The sequence below is a fragment of the Sycon ciliatum genome, chromosome 7 (assembly GCF_964019385.1).
Source record: "Sycon ciliatum chromosome 7, ocSycCili1.1, whole genome shotgun sequence".
Classification (NCBI taxonomy): domain Eukaryota; kingdom Metazoa; phylum Porifera; class Calcarea; order Leucosolenida; family Sycettidae; genus Sycon; species Sycon ciliatum.
In genome coordinates, this window is record NC_088649.1 from 26,590,936 (window position 1) to 26,610,604 (window position 19,669).

At 45.1% G+C, this 19,669-nt stretch overlaps 1 protein-coding gene across 1 annotated transcript in view; it reads right to left on the reverse strand.

The window, feature by feature from the left end:
• Window positions 1–2,080: 2,080 nt before the first annotated feature.
• LOC135821758 (carboxypeptidase N subunit 2-like) overlaps window positions 2,081–19,669 on the reverse strand; it is a 43,052-nt gene continuing 25,463 nt past the window's right edge. Inside the window, exons 5-7 of the mRNA XM_065334756.1 lie at window positions 18,459–18,530; window positions 9,765–9,836; window positions 2,081–2,156 (exon numbers count right to left, since the gene is read on the reverse strand). Of these exons, the coding sequence (XP_065190828.1) occupies window positions 2,081–2,156; window positions 9,765–9,836; window positions 18,459–18,530 (220 nt within the window). The remainder of the gene's footprint in view (window positions 2,157–9,764; window positions 9,837–18,458; window positions 18,531–19,669) is intronic.

A 19,669-nucleotide genomic window follows, 5' to 3' on the forward strand; every position in this document is an offset into this window, starting at 1 on the left:
TTCACTGCAAAGGCAGCTCACAACACGTGCCACACATACTGATGGCACTTGGGTCTTTTTCCCTCCCCCAGGGGACCAACCACGGTCAGTTTCTGGAAACTATCAGAGGTGAAAGAAAGTGATTTTAATTTGAAAAGGAATGGGAGAACTTCAAATTCAAAGTATCAGTCGGGGAAGTGAACTGCCTGAAAAGAGAAAAAAACGCCAGACCCACCAGGACTCGAACCTGGGACCCTGCTTGTCATGAGCAATGCTCTAACCACTGACCAGGCTGAACCTAGAAGGCGCTGACAGGTTTTTTTCCCAGGTTCGAGTCCTGGTGGGTCTGGCGTTTTTTTCTCTTTTCAGGCAGTTCACTTCCCCGACTGATACTTTGAATTTGAAGTTCTCCCAATCCTTTCCAAAATAATAATAATAATAATATTTCGAAGTCTGAAGAAAACTTTGAACGGTCTCTGCTGGGATGACGACTACACCATAGCTCAGTGGTCAGAGCATCGCTGGCTACAAGCGAGGGTCCCTGGTTCGAGTCCTGGTGGTGACAGTCAATTTTTTCTTCAGACTTTTCCCGTTTGTCTCTTTCCCTCAAACCAGTTAATAATAATAATAATAATAGAATAATAAGAAGGCGACGTGGAGACAATAATCTTAATAATGCAATGAATATAACTAAATGCGCACTCATATCACAACCATGGGGACGAATCATGTATTCCAGAACGTTTTCTTGTCACAATTATCAATGGAATTCGTGACTAAAGAGAATGATGAAACTACAATAGGATTTATACACTTGCAGTGGAACAGCGAGGATACAAGCATAGTAAGAAAAATAGCACAAACCTTGGAACAATTTGCACAGGTAATAAATTATAGGTGAGGTGAGAAATGATAGGAAATTCAGCAAGTGCAGTGTGACAATCGACATGCATGTGCAAGTGTGTGTGAGTGTCACCGCACTTACGCTATTCCAGTAAATTCGCACTCACACATGGATGTTGAGGAACTTTCCCGTTTGTCTCGTAATTTCACTGTCGCTTTACGGCGCAGAGTTTGGATCGGCCAAGAGCGAAATGTGGTGGTGTGGTGTATAGTATTTATTTAACATCGAACAACTCAACAGTGTTGACAAACAAATTTAAAGAGCGCCGATGAGGCAAAAGGAAGAAGAAAAGTTAAACGATGAGGCTATAGCCAATGTGAAGACACAGTAAAGGTAAAGATAATGAAGAACATACATTGAGTGTGACCTGCAGCAAAGAAAAAGAAGCGGTTGACCTGCATTGGGTCCTTCAAAAAGTTGTTGAATTTCTGCACGTAATGCAGTGTGTGAAGAACTGCGGAGTTCAGAGGGTAGCGCATTAAAGAACAACGCAGCACGGTTCGAAAAAGAATTGACACCATCAGAAGTACGCAATGTGTTCACTGCAATGGGTTGGGTGGTTTGGCTCCTCGTACAACGGGCAGCACGAGGCTAAGGGAAGAGGGAGGAGAGCAAAGGTAGAGGGTGAGAGACAAAATTGCAATTTAGGGGTGTTTGCACACCTGCGAATATGTCATGGCTGCACTGGGGTTCTTGAGTAGGAATTGGTTGGCGAGTCATTTACATACAAGCTCACTCCTACAATGCAGTAGCGGTGTCTTGTCTGGAGGGTTTCTTCTAGGCAGAGGTTCCATCTCTTGCTGATGTGCCTATCGATTTCCAACTTAGATGCATAAGAGATGTATAAACTTACTTCGAAGTAGATGTATGAAATAATGTGTGGGTATGAGCCGAAAGAAGCTATTCGTCCTCCTACAGGAATTTGCAACACACTGCAAAGTCTTGATCTGCTTATGATAAAACTGCATCAGAAACTAAGCAAATCACACTCATACTCCTCATCATCGACAGTCGCATCCTTTGTTACTTATCTTGCATACTCCATAGTCACAATAGTAGGGCCACTTCCGATGGCTACCCTAAACAGCATCCCCAGCCTTCCCACTATCCCAGGTCTGCAGAGATCCTTAGAGGAAGAGCAAACGGCTGAATCATGAAATACTGGGAATGTGTGTAGTTTTGTTAGTCAGGCAAGACTTACAGAGCCTCTAAGTCAGGTGTGTCTTGAGGCACTCCACTGGGAAGATAGCGGAGATTATTAAAATGCAAAAACCTGAACAAGGAATGAAGGAATGTTGGAAATTGTGTCAAAATAATCTTTTGACAGGGAAATTTAAGGTTTTCATCTTATAGCATTTTTAAGAGAGCATATCTGAGAAAACCAGAAACGCTGGGCAGGGCTATCTCTCTGATTTCACTCAAATTTTGCGAGTAGGTTCCCTTTGGGGTCTACAACAATCATGCAAAAGGGCTCGTTGCATAACTTACGGACACCTTGGCTAAAATGGGCTCAAAATACGACTGAACATTGGGTCCAAAAACGAGTGCTGGTACAGCGTACGCAATGGAGCTAAGAACAAACCACCACCCTGCCAACATTACCTCACCTGAGCAGTCTTCACATCACCACCACATAGAGCCATGGCTACATCCAGGAAAGCAATGGCCATCATCTCCAAATATCACTAAATTGCATCGCTAAAATATCCAAATTTCAAGGGCCATAGCGGGAGCCATTTACAGCGTCTATTGTTCTGAACCATGCAATGCAGGATAGAGGACTATACTCCATTACCACCCAGGACATGTCTCGTAAAAAAGTGTTCCAGGTTTTCTGGAAATAAACAAATTCAAATATTTTCACTTCACCACATTGCAACATTGCCAATTTCATACCCGACGACGGAAAGAGCCTCTTTAAGCTCCAACACCAGGCACTGCTCCAAACACCAGCACGCCAAACACTGCAGCGTGGTCGCCTCTACCAAGTCTGACAAGAAATTTGAACTGGCCACCCTTGTCACTCCAAACAACAACCATTTCCTTCCCTGAACAACTCGAATTTCACTAGCAGCAAAGCTCTGCAGAAGTGCAAACATATTGAACTAATCTCGATTTGTGCGATTGAAGCACGATATTTTTGCATCCTGAAACTGGCCGTGTGCCGACCACCGCGTGACATAGCAGATCGACGGATTTGTTCGATTTGATCGACAATCAAGATCAGAATCAAAATCTAGACGATCAGGTTGATCAGCAACATGATAATGTATGATGGAATGCTGCTTGAGTGAAACCATGAAGAGGCACGATGCCCTGCACTTCATGATTTGGGATCTAGCTGCAACCTGTTTTCCAGGAATCTCCTTTGAAATTTCGACCACGTAGCATACAGACCAACCACCAAAATCTCAATCCGTTGACAATACATGCAGAATCCCTGGATGGCACAAAAACAAGCGAAAAGGGCTTTTCCCGCCGAAAAAAGTTTAACTCTGCAGATCTGCTTACGGCACAGTTCAACCCTGCATTGCAGTTCGATCAGTCGGCGCGTCGGCGCCCGCCTATAGCGCCTGTCAGTGCAGATCTTGTGGTCAGGTCTTGAAAGTGCAGTTTACAGTTCGAAGTGCGAGTGCGAACCGTACATATTTTTGAAAAAAAACGGGAAATCCATGGAGTTTTCAGGAAAATCCTGTATCAGACGAAACTGTGATTTCCGGGATTTTCCTTCAAATCCCCTTGACCCCGAGAGTAGTGTTGATTTCCCGGGATTTTCCCGGGAAAACCGGGAGGGTTGGCCAGTATGACGTAGTCGCCACAGGTTCGAGCCCTCGCTTTTGAGGTGCACTCCGGAGAGATCGACTTGTTGGGTACGGAAATGCATCCATTGCTATTTCGTGTATCTGGTAAGTTGGTCGTGTGTTTCATGCATTTTTTTAGGATGCCAACAGTGATTTTGTGTTTCACGCATGGATGACATCTGTTGCTGGAGCGACATAGCTCGACAAAGAGAATAAAGTTGATTCCTATCGACATAATGTCTCTATTCCCACCTGATCTATATTCCTGCAACCAGATAACGTGATGAGCTCAACACAATAGTCATTATTGGGGTTTTGAGCGTAGTCATCCGAGTCCTAGAAATCGAATTTTCATTACAAGCTGGTTTTCAAAATATCCTCCTTGCCAGGTCGATGGAGTCGCGCTGACACCAAATGCTGCGTGGTCTACCAGCCCTGAATTGTCACTGATTAGAGTGTCGACCTTTTGGAGACAAATAGTTGCTCGACAAGAAAATTACAACAAGCAGACGTACGCTCGCTCCTCACCGAACCTGAGGAAAACCCACACCTTGCTGCATGCTGCGAACTCCGGCAACCCGGGTAAATGTACGGAAACATCGTGTTGCTGATCAGCCTTCATCGTCCAGATTTTGATTCTGATCTTGATCGTCGATCAACTCGATCAAATCATTCGATCTGCTATTTTGCTTGGTTGGTTGGTTTATTTTAATTCACACAATAAGCGGGAACTAGACCCAATGTTATAAAAGGCGAATGGATCAGCCGCATTTAGAAAAGAGAGGACAGGAATTAGAAAATTACGAAAGTATCTGACAAGCGAGTATCAGGGGATACAATGTGGTTGAGGAGAGCTAAGGGCGGGCTAATCTTACCAACAATATGGTAGGCAACTTATGCTAAACTTGTTCTGTCTTGCTATGGTCCCAACATCATCCGGCAGCAGGTTCCAGAGTGCAGATCCTGCGACTTACGGCCGAGAAACGCCAGAGCCAGTCGAGGATGGCCCGGCTGAGTGCGTTCGATTACACACTTGGATCGATTCATGAATTCATTCGCATGCATTCAAGTCGTTTGATTTCCATGTCAAGAGCCCCGGAAACGATTCGGAATCGATTCCACGGATCCACATGGGGTGATGTGAAAAAGAAAAGAAAAGAAGCCAAAAAAAGTCATGACGGTACTAAACTGGTCCGCTACATGCACATGCACACAACTCCATCAAACCTCTTCCAGCAACAAAATAGGGGAAAAGGCAAGATAAAGGAGGGAGAAGAAAATGCTGGCAAAAATTGTTCATAGAATAACTGGGCACAGTTGCTTCAGCAAAATGTGTTACTCTTGGCACTGCTGCGCTCCGGTAACAAACAAGGAACATCATAAACAGAGCAATATCGCACCAAGCAGGAAACAGCATTTCTTCTGTCTCGTCATCATTAAACACATTCCAGATCCAAGGGATCGGGAATGCCTCGGCATTGTCCATTTTTCAGACGACACTTAGCGTAAAATTAAACATGGAATATTCTACATGCGAAAGTGACTACATCATGTACAAGTACATGTGAAAGAAAAGCGATGAGAAGAAAGTCAGTATCAAATAGCAGTTTTTTCGTGAAATCTATGACTTATGGCCCTTTTCCTGAAAACGGCCGTAAGTCCTAGATTGCACGGACATTTTTGACTTTTTAAGTTTTGTTCAACGTCATGACCACGTAACCAAACTCTTATTGCGATTTTAGCATGTTCACGCCGTTCGATTACTTGGAAGAAATTGCGCACTTGAATCGATTCACGAATGAATTCATGAATCGATTCAAGTGTGTAATCCAACGCACCCACTGAGCAGACCACTAGACCTCTGAAGACGGGTTCTCCTGTCAGCAGATCTGACGAAAAGTACAGACAATGTGGCACTAGATTTCCCATGAAGGCACCTCCAGACAAACACTAGTAGCTTGAGCTTGCTGGGTTCGCCTATGTCACGCTGTGGTCGGCGCATGGCCAGTTTTAGGAAGCATAAATATCGTGCTTCGATCGTACAAATCGAGATTTGTTCAATATATTTTGCGCTTCTGCAGAGCTTTGCTGCTAGTGAAATTGGAGTCGTTTAGGGAATGAAAATTAATGGTAGTTGTTTGGAGTGACAAGGGTTGTGAGTTCAAATTTCTTGTCAGACTCGGTGGAGGTGACCACGCTGCAGTGTTTGGCGTGCTGGCGTCTGAAGCCGTGCCCGGTGTTGGAGCTTGAGGGGGCGCTTTCCGTCGTCCTCACCGATTTGAATGAGTTTGCCCGACTGGTTTGCTATGGAGCGAGCATTAAATATTGTAAGTCGGTGAGTGGCAACATGTATAGACTAGAATCATTCGGTTCCGAACGCAAATATCTGTACTCCGCCGGGCGTTTTCTAAAAGCGGCCAGATAGATTTTCTTCTTTTCTTCAAGAAGTACAGCCAGCTATGTGGTTCATACAATTAACATTGGATATTCGATATTGAATGAATTTGATGGACCTACAGTACGTTTCAAAAAGATTAGCAATCCTGGCGATCGCCCGTGGAGTTTGCCATCTTACCATATGAGCACTCGAGAGCTGCCTGGAAAAACTCACTGTGAACTGGAAGAAATATTCCGCATGAAAGCAGGAAGAATGACAACTCACTCACGTCGATACAGTCATGCACGTCTCGTTTACAACAAACGAGTTCTTACTCGTATCGATAATGGAGTCAGAGTGAACTTGTCAAAACGAAAGTGTTGTAAATGTTGACGAGCGGCATGGGTCCCAATTCGTTTTGTGATCAAATAGTTTCTTTGAGCTGCGATGCAATTTCATTTTATTTTTATTTATTTCACCTTCCCGTGGCCAGAGAATATAGGCCAATATGGAGGGAGGAGGCAGTAGCCAGCAAGGAGTCGTCAAATACCGGGAGTGGAAACGAGATGCGCGAGCGTGATCCATGCTCGCCTCGCGCTGGAGCACGCCGATTTTTTTAAAATAATCTTTTTTGTGCGACATTCACCAATTCCGCGGGATTTTCAAAATGTCAAAATTTATTTTGGTTCTTCCTGCAAGCGGAGCAGTTTAGACGTCTCCATACATAAACCTCGTCAGATTTCCGCTTCCCTTTTGTAGTATTATCACTCTTCGTCGTGGATTCGTCGGCAGTGCATGGTCATGCTGGACAGGGAGATATCGGTAGCCATTTTACGGCTGATGTTTTAGGAACTTGGGCGAGAGGTGAGTAAAACCAAGCTTTATCGAGTGAATACTTCTATCACTGAATAGCTTTGTTTTGGTTTGTTACACATGCATGCTGCATGTACGGAGCATTCGATTTATCAACCTGCAGTCAAGTACAGACCCAGGGAAGCTTCTCTTTTACTTGCCCAATGATCGTGCATAAAATTGTATGTGAAACTCGTAAAAAGAAATGCAATGGTAGATTTAAGAAACTATGTGATGGTCAGGAATCAGGATACACATGGCATTCTCTACCTGGATGAATACTTGTGACAATTTTAATATAGAATTACTGCGCTGTTTTCCGTGTGCGTTTTGTCCAGACCTGGAGACCACATCAGCTGTGTTTTCAAGTTTAATTTGCGGTACAGTAGTGGCAAGAAAGCCGTCCATCATGCCAGCATCATCCGCAGCAGCAACAGCAGCAGCACCCCAGCCCACCGCCATAGTCAACTGCACTGCAAAGACACCTAAAAGATACCATTGTGGTTGGTGTGGTGTTGCGGTGAGAAGAGAACTGGAAGCTAGCAGAAAGCCTGAGTTAACTAGCCTCAAGGCGGTGTTGGCGACTTTCGGCCATGAAATTCTGGCCAACATGTCTCCGAATCTACCAAACTTTGAAAAGATATTTGAATCTGAGCCACATGAGCATCCACCGTGTGTGTGCATGCACAGTGTGGGCATTTCAGTATGTGTGTGTGTGTGCTGCCAAAGATGGCTCTCTCGTCGTGCCGATTGAATATGGTCCCTGACCTCTTGGCAGACTGCCGACTTTCTGCCGTCGCTTCCATGTTGTCGGCCCCACAAGGGGACAGGTGACTGTAATGGCAGTGTTTACCAGGACCAGGTGTGTGTGTGTGTGTGCATGCATGCATGCATTCCAGTGTGTGTGCATGTGCAGTTTGTGCATGCCAATGAGTGGGTGCGCACCCGTACATGTACGCAGGTGCGTGCATGCATGTACGCATGCGTAACTGCTGACACCAAAAGTTGGCAAATAGAAGCGAGACAGAAAGAGAGAGAGGGATTTAGAACAGTTTAATTCGGTGTGCATTGTCAATTCTGTGATACTCGCCACAATCGGCCAAATCTGTAATTGGATTCTCAGTGTTGGTTGTGCATATACGTTGTCATGCTTCCTCTTGACATGAGACATACTGAAAGCGGTGATGTTCTCTTACACTGAAGAAGAAAATAAGAGAAATTCCTTGACGTTATAATAATGTGGTCGTCATTAAAAAACAATAATGTTTTAGAAACAAAGGGTCCCTCAAAAAGTCAGGGGCATATCATCTTACACCGAGAAAATTCACAGGTAGCACCTATATGGAAAGAACAATGGTTACGAGAAGTTTTTTTCGTGGGTCGAACCAAGTGGCTTTGATTACTGAGGCTGAGGTATTTTCCTCGATAAATTACATCAAAAGTCACGTCACTATCCGCGCGTGAATCGGGCCTCCAGTCATACATCGCAACACTGCGATAACGCATACCGATAAATTAGGTGTCCTACTACTAGTAAACGAGCAGACCACTGCAAATATCTCTGTATACACGTTCTGATGGACGCTTTCTCCCAAAAAATACTCAAGGCTACTCTAAATTGCATTTGACGACGCTGAGGTACTCAAGGCACTGCAAAAATTTTGCGCGAGGCGAGCATGGATAATCAAGATTAACGGCGTTTCCACTCCCGGTATTTGACGACTCCCTGGTAGCCAGCCATGGCAGTAAACAAAAAAAGGAAAAAAATAATAAATATTACACATTACTGGAGGCAAAGAGAAACTAACCTCGATAAAGAATTTGCAGTTATTAGGGAGGTTCTGCTCTACGAATGAGTACTGGGAATTTCCCCTTCCATATTTGGCAGTTTTCTGCATCAGTTGATCGATACCCAGCCAATCCGTACGCATTTTCTTTGCGTGTGCCACAACGTAGAGAACCTCATCTCCGCGTAGAAATCTGGACCCAAAACGTGCGAAGCCGAAGACTCTAACCCAGACACCTGCTCTCTACGTGATTTCTCTAAGTTTCAGGTATAGCAGAACCTCTCTATTAGAACACGAGCTTCATATTGGCCTTGAAATCATTTAGCGTACAAATATTTTACTGATAGAGGCAGGGCCAGCCAGAGAGAATAGGCAGCGAAAAACGGAGATCTGGTATAAGCTGATGTTCGGGCTTTAGGTAAAATGCAGGGATTGTGCGTAGGACGAGTGGGAAGAAACCAGTTATATTTGCGCAAATGGGGCGGGGCTTTGTCAAGACGAATAGAATGAACAACAATACACAGTTTTCGATCCGCTTGACTAGAGATAGGGAAGGTTTGCGGAAAAGGACTTTCAGTATCCTCTTATTGTGGACTTCCAGGGTACTCATTAACAATGTACTTGGTAGGGATGACCAGGTGGTTGAGCAATAGAGAAAAATGGGGAGAATATAGCAATGATAAAAAAGGCAAATGCATTCAAGCGGTAGGTGGGAGCAATGAGACACGAGATAGCCAACAGCTTTACTGACTTTGCTACAGATATAGTCGACATGTCTACTATATAGTCGACATGTCTACTAAACGATACTAAACGATAAGTCATGGAGCTAGTTTCTTTCTTGGAGGAATGCGCAATGGAACTTGTAAAGACACTATCTCAGCTCTTTGCTTCCAATACGGAGTTCTACCTGGAAAAGTCTTCCACGAGCGGCGTCAGCTTCGGGTCATAAAGGGTACATGAGATCAATCACCGAGATGCCATATCGTGAAATCCCATTTGCCACATCTCAAAAGAACTACGACAAAAACGCCTTTTTACGGTACATTCACAACATGACTTACAGTTTTTGTAATTTGGTTGTGGCTTTGAACAGCCCGTCAGGTAGGTGAACAAGTTGATTATAGCCCAAATCCCTGGAAGAACAAAGTAGAATTTTTATAGGATGTATAATCCTGGAAGAATGTCTTATTACTCTATTTTGCGTGCTAGTTTGTAGGGAGGATGGTGTGGATTACAGTGAGGGCTGCGTCCCACCCACCTGTGTAGATTCATACAAAGGGTAAGTCCAAAATAGCATGTGAGCCCAAATCTCTGGGAGAACAAAGTAGAATTTTGGTAGGATGTATATAGGATATATCATTACATCCGATAATATTGGTTATGTAGAAAAGAAAAAGACATTATGGATACGAGTTAAAAGTAACTCTCCATCACTGTAACATGATACTTTATACAGTCAGAAAGTGCAATAACTAGGCACAAAACTGACAGAGTACTGAGACATTCGACGTCCTGACACCTAGCTTCAACGCATCTCCGTAGCGCTAACCGACAGCCTTCCAACTTGGAAGGTTCAAGGTTATGGAAAAGACCAAAGAGGGGAAGGCAAGCGCAACGAAAACGAGCAAAAGCTACAGTCCCAACGGAACAAAGAATGTCGATTGTTACTGGACCGGATGACGAGACCAGTACGATATCTGACAAAGCGGTCTAACTACAATTCGAAGCAGCAAAGCAGCACACCACCCAACTTGGCGCTACGGAGATGTGTTGAAGCTAGGTGTCAGGAAGTCGAGTGTCGATATTGTGCCTAGTTATTGCACTTTCTGACTGTATAAAGTATCATGTTACAGTGATGGAGAGTTACTCTTAGCTCGTATCCATAATGTCTTTTTCCTTTCTACATGTATTTATGGCTCAACATCCGAGTTTCAAATATTGGTTATAGTGATATTTTTACTGGATAAAATACGTTTTGCTTTTGATATTTCGTACCAATATCACTGTAGCCGATATATTCAAATATACGGTCACTCTATAGCCGGTACAGACTGTACTTGGGTCACACGATTAGTGGGCAGGGCGTCTTCCCTTCGACAGCCAGATTACAGCCACTGAAAATGGTCAAACCACCACAGAATGTTGCCGAATTGCAATCTTTCATCGGTTCCTCAAATTTCGTGCGTAAGTTTGTGCCTCATTTCGCAGAAATTGCAGCTCCTTTGCACGACCTCTTGAAAAAGGCTGGAAATGGCACTGGGAGACCACTCACGAGCAAGCTTTTGGCTAATTGAAAGATGTTATGTGTTCAGAAGCGCTACTGGCACACTATGATTTACTAAGGCCAACAGTGTTGCAAGTGGATGCTTCGGGAGTGGGCCTTGGCGCAGTAGTACTGCAGAAGCAGAAGAATGGCAAATTACGACTGTCCGCATTCATGTCGCATAAGCTGAACCCAGCAGAGTCACGCTATCCTCAAATTGAAAGAGAAGCGTTGGCTGTGGTGTTCAGAGTTACCAAATTTCGCCAGTACCTACTCGGTAGGGAGTTCATATTGGTCACTGATCATCGGCCACTCTTGAAGTTACTGGGAAATCACGAGGATGTCCCCACTCTTGCCTCTAATCAAATGAATAAATGGGCATTGCAACTGGTGACGTATGATTACGAAATGCAGTTTCTCGCGGGGAAAGAAAACGTCCATGCGGATTTTCTCTTGCGACAACCAATGCAATCTGTGTCACCGAGCGAGGAGGAGACTGTCACGGTGCAGGCTTATCGAGAACGACTCAATAATCAAAGCGGCTGTGGTGAGAGCAGAATCGGATTCGGTATTGGCTAAAGTAATCCGCTATGCGGTTAATGATTGGCCTGCTGAAATTGAGGAAGACCTCGTGGCATATGCTGGCAAGAGAATGGAATTGTCTGTGGAGAATGATATCTTGTTATGGGACAACCGGGTGGTGATTCCTAACTCACTTCGAATGCTCTTGCTACGAGATCTGCATGCAGATCATTTTGGCATTGTGAAAATGAAGCAAGTGGCCCAGCGCTACTTGTGGTGTCCCAATTTTGACCAGGATATAGAATCTAAAGTTGATGGGTGTATGCAATGCCAAGAGAATGCCAAATGCCCACCGGCAAAACCCGGTGTTTGTTCATGGCCTATGGGTCCATGGAAACGGATACACATTGATTTTGCCGGGCCATTTCTGGGAAAAATGTTCTTGGTGGTGGTGGATGCTTACTCTAAGTACTTGGATGTAATACCCATGGCTCATGCAACCAGTGCAACCACGATTTCTGCTTTACGCCATCTGTTTTCTGTGTTTGGTTTGCGTTAGCACTTGGTTACAGATAACGGCAGTCAGTTCACGAGTGCGAAATTCCAAGCGTTCCTGGATGGCAATGGCATTCTACACACAACGACGGCGCCAGGTCATCCAGCAACTAGTGGCCTCGCGGAGCGCTACATTGGCGTCTTCAAGCAGAAGATGAAAGAAATGTCGAATACTGTGGAACCACTCAATGTCAGGCTCGACCGGTTTCTCTTAGTGCATCGAACAACGCCGACCTCCAGTGGGAAGACGACGGCGGAGCTGTTAATGGGCCGGCAACCGAGAATCCGGCTCAATGCATTGTGGCAGTCTGAGAGTCATCGGCAGGTCAAGGTATACCAGGAGAGCTTGACTACGCCAAAGTGTAACACCGGTGACGCTGTGTTTGCCCTTAACTTTGGTTGTAGAGCAACTTGGGTACCAGCTACTGTAGTGCATGTCCACAGCCCTCACAGTTTCGGAGTGCAGCTGGATGATGTCGTCAGGAAGCGCCATAGGGAAGAACTACGACCGCGGGCGGTGTAGTTTGGCCAAGTACCCGTTTCTTCTTCTGCGGACCAGGCGGTGGTCGCACAGCTGCCTACACCGAACAGTGACCCGCCGACAGTACTAGATTCTCCTCTACCACTTCCGGACGCTAGCAGCAACAGTAGCACTGTCAGGCCGGATGATACGCTAGCCCCAGCAGCAGACGCCGTTGGACTCGAGACGGCTCCCAGTGTTGTTGCGCCGGCACCCTTGCGTCGGAGTTCAAACTGCGTACTATTACCTTTGGGTATGTATTGCTTGTCCCGTTATTTTAATCTGATGCGGCCTGAGTGTAGGAAGTGGACATTTCTGGGCCAGATGAATATTCTACATGTAGGTCATGACGAACAGTCTTCACATGAGATTGTTTTTCATTTAATTCATTGAAACATTCGCATGGTTTCTCTTCCGATCTGTTCGAATTCCCCAACACTTTGCAATATTGGCTAACTTTATCTGTCATTCCTACCTCGATATTTAGCTCAGCTCTCATGGACTATTCTGGAAGGCGCAGTAACTGTTATAAGTAGAATAATTCCCGTAGCTATGCAGAAGATGTTACTTCAGTAACGTCTGGCACTAGCCAGGGTCCACACAGCTTTAATTTGGTATTTATTGCCGTAGCTATGCAGAAGATGTTACTTCAGTAACGTCTGGCACTAGCCAGGGTCCACACAGCTTTAATTTGGTATTTATTGCCGTAGCTATGCAGAAGATGTTACTTCAGTAACGTCTGGCACTAGCCAGGGTCCACACAGCATTAATTTGGTATTTATTGCCGTAGCTATGCAGAAGATGTTACTTCAGTAACGTCTGGCACTAGCCAGGGTCCACACAGCTTTAATTTGGTATTTATTGCCGTAGCTATGCAGAAGATGTTACTTCAGTAACGTCTGGCACTAGCCAGGGTCCACACAGCATTAATTTGGTATTTATTCCCGTAGCTATGCAGAAGACGTTACTTCAGTAACGTCTGGCACTAGCCAGGGTCCACACAGCTTCAATTTGGTATTTATTTGTTTTTTTTGTTTGTGTCACACCTGGCGCTATCCCGTATCTGTCCCGTACCATACCGTACCGTACCATCGAACACAGTTGGCCACAAACAGCTGGCCACAATATTCAAATAGGGCTTTCAAATGCAAGATCATAACATGAAGCAACTTGGAAGAATGAGTAGGAATGCTAAGTGTATTGGGGAATGCATGTAGGGCAATAGCACGGGTTCGAATCCCAAGTTATACCTAAACAAATTAGGAGAATTGAAAATTGTCATCCCTATGCTTTTTTTTAGGTCATCAATGTGGTAAACGATCTCGTATTACCCTCGATCGTATCTGTTCCGTACCGTACGGTATCATGAAAGACGGCTCACCGCAAACAGCTGGCCACGATATTCAAATACGGCTTTCAAATGCAAGATCATAACTTGAAGCAACTTGGAAGAATTAGTACGTATGCGAAGTGTATCGGGTGATGCAAGCAGGGCGATAGTGCGGGGTCGAATCCAGGTCATATCTAAAAAAATAGGAGAAATGAAAAAATTATAACATCCCTAGGTCATCAAGGCAAAAAAGCATAGCGCAGGGCCCTGAGCTTCCAAGCTCTCTCGTGTTGGAAATGTCTGTTTGTTTGTTTTTGACCTTTTTACTTTTGCATTATCCGGCCGTTGTATTTTCAACAGCTACCTCTATATCTGTCGGCGCCAAATTAGACTGCCTCTTTGCTTATAATTTTACCCCCCCCCCCAAAATCTTGGGGGGGGACGAATGCTGTGTATGTAATGTGATAAGGCGCACATGCGGGCCTGGGCTCGTGGCTGGTTTTGAATGCTTGCTGTGCTAGACTAGGTCCGAGAATGCGAGCTCCCTTTTCCTCGTCTTTCTATTCCTTGATTATTACAATAACTGTACGAACCTTAGTAATGCTGTGTTTTGGCCCTTAGGACCAGACCTAACACAGTAGGACCATTGGTATTTATCATAGCCATTACTAGCATGATACAGAACAGGATCGAGGGTAACCACAGTGCCAGCAATTAGACTTGTTCATGCTTGCTCGCTCATTTTTGTCTACTGCTCCGAAATGTACATTTTTGAAATATTCTCAACTGGCTTGCTCCATTGTAAAGTCATTCTGAGAATGTTTGGGCATGGACCTCGTGAACAGAACCCTTTACTGCAACCATCCATGATGTGGCAGTCATGGGGTTTCTTTCAGTCGCATTCGGGTAAAAGTCAGTTAGGCTGAGAATTGTTCTCAAGGAAAAGTTTCGCAACACACTGTCGCCAGTATAAAACATCAGAATACTGTTAGAAACTGGAAAGCAGCCGACTCGTGTAGGCAGGTTGTAAACGTGAGAATCTAATCCTAAATTACGCGTTTTTTCACGTGTGTTCCAAAGAACTCGTTCCCGTGCGCTTTGACGTTTCACGGCTTGCTAATGGCCAACAATGTAACTAGATCATATACAATCAGCGAGTGCGAAAAATGGCACAAACCTGACAAGGAGTACTGAGACATTCAGCAACCAGACATCCAGCTCGAACACTTCTCCAAGGCGCAAGCCAACTACCTTCCAACTTCAAAGGCTCAGGTTCATTTTCTTTGCCAGTCAAGCGTGGGGGCGCGACTGCGTCATCCTTCTTGACTGCGCATCCGGTACGGGGCCTGGTGGGTGCCTCCCCCGGCTCCAGCTCTCTGTTCTATGTTTTCTTTTGGTTAGATTCTTCAATGGAGTTATTTTACAGGGTGGGACAGAGCTCTTGGCCGTTGAAGAAAATGTTGAGTCACCTCCACCATTACACTGCGGTGTCAACGTGGCTGACTAGACCCTCCTGCACACAACCATCACCATTGCGAGGACACTTCCCTAGACGATATTGATAACTCCTTCATTGAAGGTAGACGTGGAATGATTAAAATATATACCAAATTGCTAATAGATAATGGTTTGTCACATACAAAACTGATATATTTGAGGTGATAACGCGGGAAAAGGAAAGTGTGAAATACTGTTGACGCACATGGGACATGCATGCAGCGTCAGAAATTCGGCACGGAAAATCAACCACAATGACTATCAAATTCAGAAATAATGAGCCAGAAACAGTGTAATGTGTAGCTAGTGGGAGTCTTTGTATTGCATTTGTCGGAGCGCCATAAAGGCGTGCAAACTCATCTCACGACCCGCCGACGTCGACCGCCACAGCAGCCCCTGGGGCATGAACTCGTTTTCGTCGTTCCCCTGCGCAGTTGTAGGTTTTTTACGTCCAATTCCCTGCTCTCCAAGGGAGAGTATGGCTACCATAGATTTTGGTATTCTGGATAGCTAGGGCCGGAAAGCCTAGCAAGGGCCAACAATGTGAACTTGGCCAGCCTCAGCCGAGTTCAGCTCGTCGGAGCACTCCGGGAAGAAAATCCAGCCAAATGATCGAGTAGCATTACAGACTGGGTTACCGGTGGACCCTCAAGCCGCCAGCATCAGGATGCTTACGATCATGAAGCAGCTGAGGGAGACAGTGCGTCTTCTTGTGGAAGTTATTGCGGACCTGAAAAGTCTAACAGCCTCCAAAGAACAGAAAAAGGAAGCCGCCATTGCGGACTTTCGAGAGGAGATTCGGGCTCTCCAGGAAAGAACGTCTAATTCCAACGTGAAAGGAAGAATCATCGGAGCCAGCTGCAGTACGTGCTGGGGGGGGGGGGGGGTTCCTACGCATCCCAGATAGCCATTGAAGCACCAATAGAGTCCCCAGCCCCCAGTCCGCCTTCCAGGCTGCGTTCGTTTTTAGCTTCCTGGTAGGGTAGATTCACTCTATGGATGGAGGTAGACGGTAGAGGTTCAGGGGTTTTACGTCGGTCCCTAGACGACGGGTACAAAGGCCAACTGGACAAAAAAGAAGGTGACGCCTAAGAGAATGTTTTATGATCTTGCACATGCTTATAATGTGATAGTGACGTCAGTTCGCTACAGTACTCCCCCGCCATTGGTGAGGCCGGGAGGCGCGAAGCAAGATAAACAAGAAAAAGAGAGAAGAGAAAGGAAGCGCGGCATGTACAAGGCGGAAAGGCAAACATACAATAAAATATGTACAAGAGAGCGCTGCGTGTATGAAGTTTGTTGATAACGTGGCAACAAAGACCAAAACAAAACTCAGAAAGCAGAAAGTGGAAAAGAGAGAGATGCATGACAGAGGCGGGTGTCAGAGTTGGAAAGAAAGAAAAGAGGAAATGTATGCATGACAGAGGAGTGTTATCATGTAAGAGGCGGCTGCAACGTAACAGTTACTGAGTACAGGAAACACTGGGGCGAGGCGTGCCGTGTGAGGCGAGGACTGATGGAGGCGTGCGTACCTCCAAGTCCTGTGCCGCGCGTATGCCTGCAAACTGATACTTGGGTTGGAGGTGGCCAATTTCCAGCTTGAGGCCAGGATGAATATAAAAGACGAAGACGACTGAACGATGTGCTGTGACAGGATAGCGGGTTATCCAGGTGGACCGGGAGGTCAGCAGGGGCCACACTAGCTCCGAGGCGGATCCAGTTTCGAGATGGTGAGGCTCAAGTTTTGAGACGAGCAGGAAACTGCGTTGAGAGCTCTGGGATGGCATGCATCGGGAAAAATCCGAAGTAGGCAGCGTTAAGGGTCACCAGATTAGGGATTTATGTTGCGCTCTAGTCAACGGCTACAATGGCCAACCGGACAACAAAGAAGTTGAGGCCATAGAAAACGTTTTTTTCTTACGCCTGACTATAATGTGATAGTGACGTCAGGTCGATACAGAGGTATCTGTATGCGAAATGTTTTCTTCTGTATTGAGTTGTGTACAACTACAGTCTGTATCGGCTATTGAGTGACCGGATATAAGAATATATCGGCTACAGTGATATTTGTAAGAAATATCAAGAGCAATACACCATACCGCCACATTGCGCTCTTGGCCGATCCAAACTCTGCACTCACATCACCAACACCACAGAAACAGATGTCTGGAGGGTCATTGTCAGTATCAATCCATATACCGGAATTGTCCTCTTGTACTTTTCGCTGCTGTGATTTCGCTATCTTTCTCTGGTTTTGTAAACCTGAAACACTGACATGGCATTTCGGAATCGTAGGAAAGCATGATTCATATTTTGGAGAGCCGACAGTCGTCACAGAGCAAAGCTGTCAATGCTGCAAACAAATAAGAGCGGACCTTTTTTTAATTTTTCGTCCACCAGGCACAATGGGAAGAAAAGCACTGCACTCACATCTCGTTGTAGCTATATTTCAGTTCAGACCTTGACAGATCAGGACAATGGCACCCAGGAGCAAGACGAGTGGAAAATGAATAGCAATAGCAGCTAGCGTGTCGAAGCTTCGCCATGATGTCAAAACTCCATGGCTACCTGCAGTGGCCATGATCATCCTTAGCAGACGGATGGTCATTCGTAGCTGTCTACATTCAGCTGTATCTGATACAAGGCTGCTCTTGGTTCTGCACGGGTTTCGGTACAGGGTGGATGACGAACCACATTTTCGCTTACTTTGGTTGCGACCACCTCGTGAGCGGCATCAGATATCGGTCATAAAGGGTGGGGAAGGGTACCTCAGATCAACCAAAGAGATGCCACTGGGCACTGGCGGACAATCATCGAAAAGGTGGCAGATTCTGCTCGAAAAGCAGTGAAATTGGCAGAACGATACAAACCTTATGGCGGGCAATTTCTCGAATTTTGCTCCATTTCTTTATCCACATACCAAACATGCATGAAATTTACAAGAAAAGTACCGAATTCTGCCAATTTTCTGCCGGCATTATCCGCATATGCCTAGATGCCACAACTTAAAAGAACAGAAATACACCAACAAAAACGCTTTTTTACGATACATGCACAACATGACTTACAGATGTATCAATTCGGTTGTCGCGTCGAATAGCCCGGCTGGTATGCGAACAAGTTTATTCCAGAACAAATCCCTGGGAGAACAAAGTAAATTTTTGATAGGATATAATATCACTTCCTGGAAGAATTTCTTATACCGTGCTTGACACATTTACCGCATATCAAAATAACAGAACTACGCAAAAATCTCTTTTCCGATATATGCACCCCATGACTTGGATAAGATGTACATTGTGTAGTATCCCGTCCTTGCTTGTAGCGTATCCTCGTACGTTAGCGTATCCCTATACGTTAGCGTATGTTGTCTGTTGCCTGTAAAAGCTGCTAGCCATTTCTGTTTTCATGAGATTTGATAACAACAACAAAGCCGAACAGAAGAGCTGTTTAACCTCCAGGTGTGTACCGGAGAAAGTTCTTTTTATTGCCGCTTCATTTTTTCAAAGAGAATTGGTGAGCACACATGCTCATTCGCTGGGCACTGCAAATTCAGAACTCATTTTCATTTCTCAGAATAATTTTCAACGTTTTTAGCAAATTGCCCTCATCAGGATGCAAAGGAGAAGTTATATACATCAATTTGGTGTTCTTAGGTGTTAATATTTCGATGACCACACATGTTACCTCAGTGCCAGGAATATGACATGTCTAAAACTAGTGAAAGATCACAAGCTTTCACAAGCTTTCACTGACTTCTATGCTGTGTGTTGGTAATAAGTAATTAGTTAGCACAGCGCAGATGTCACCAGATAACTTGAGAAATGTCTGAACAGGTTTCTCGCGAGCAATACAGGAACGTGACCATGTCAGTGTTTTCCAGACAATACTGTCACCTACAGTTGCGCTCGGTGAAATCCGGCCCGAAGTGCAAAGCCGGCGCCGCGAATTGGCGCGAGGCCAGCTCCCATTACATCACTGGCGATTTGTGTGTATGAACTCAACGGTACGCACCTCGCGTAAAAGTTCGGAGTGCACGTGTTACATGCTAAAAACAGTTAAAATTTCTTTCATTCACTTCACTCAAGCACAGCAGGATCTTCTCGATAGCAGAGTACTCAACATCCTGTTTCAACCTCCCTGTTCGCCGGACATTGGTTGGTTGGTTGGTTGGATTTATTTAAAGTCGAACAACAAACAGGCATGTCTGCCTCCTTATATGAAGACCACTTCTGGCAATAAAACATTTTAAGGAAAAGAGAAAGGAAAAAAGAAGAAG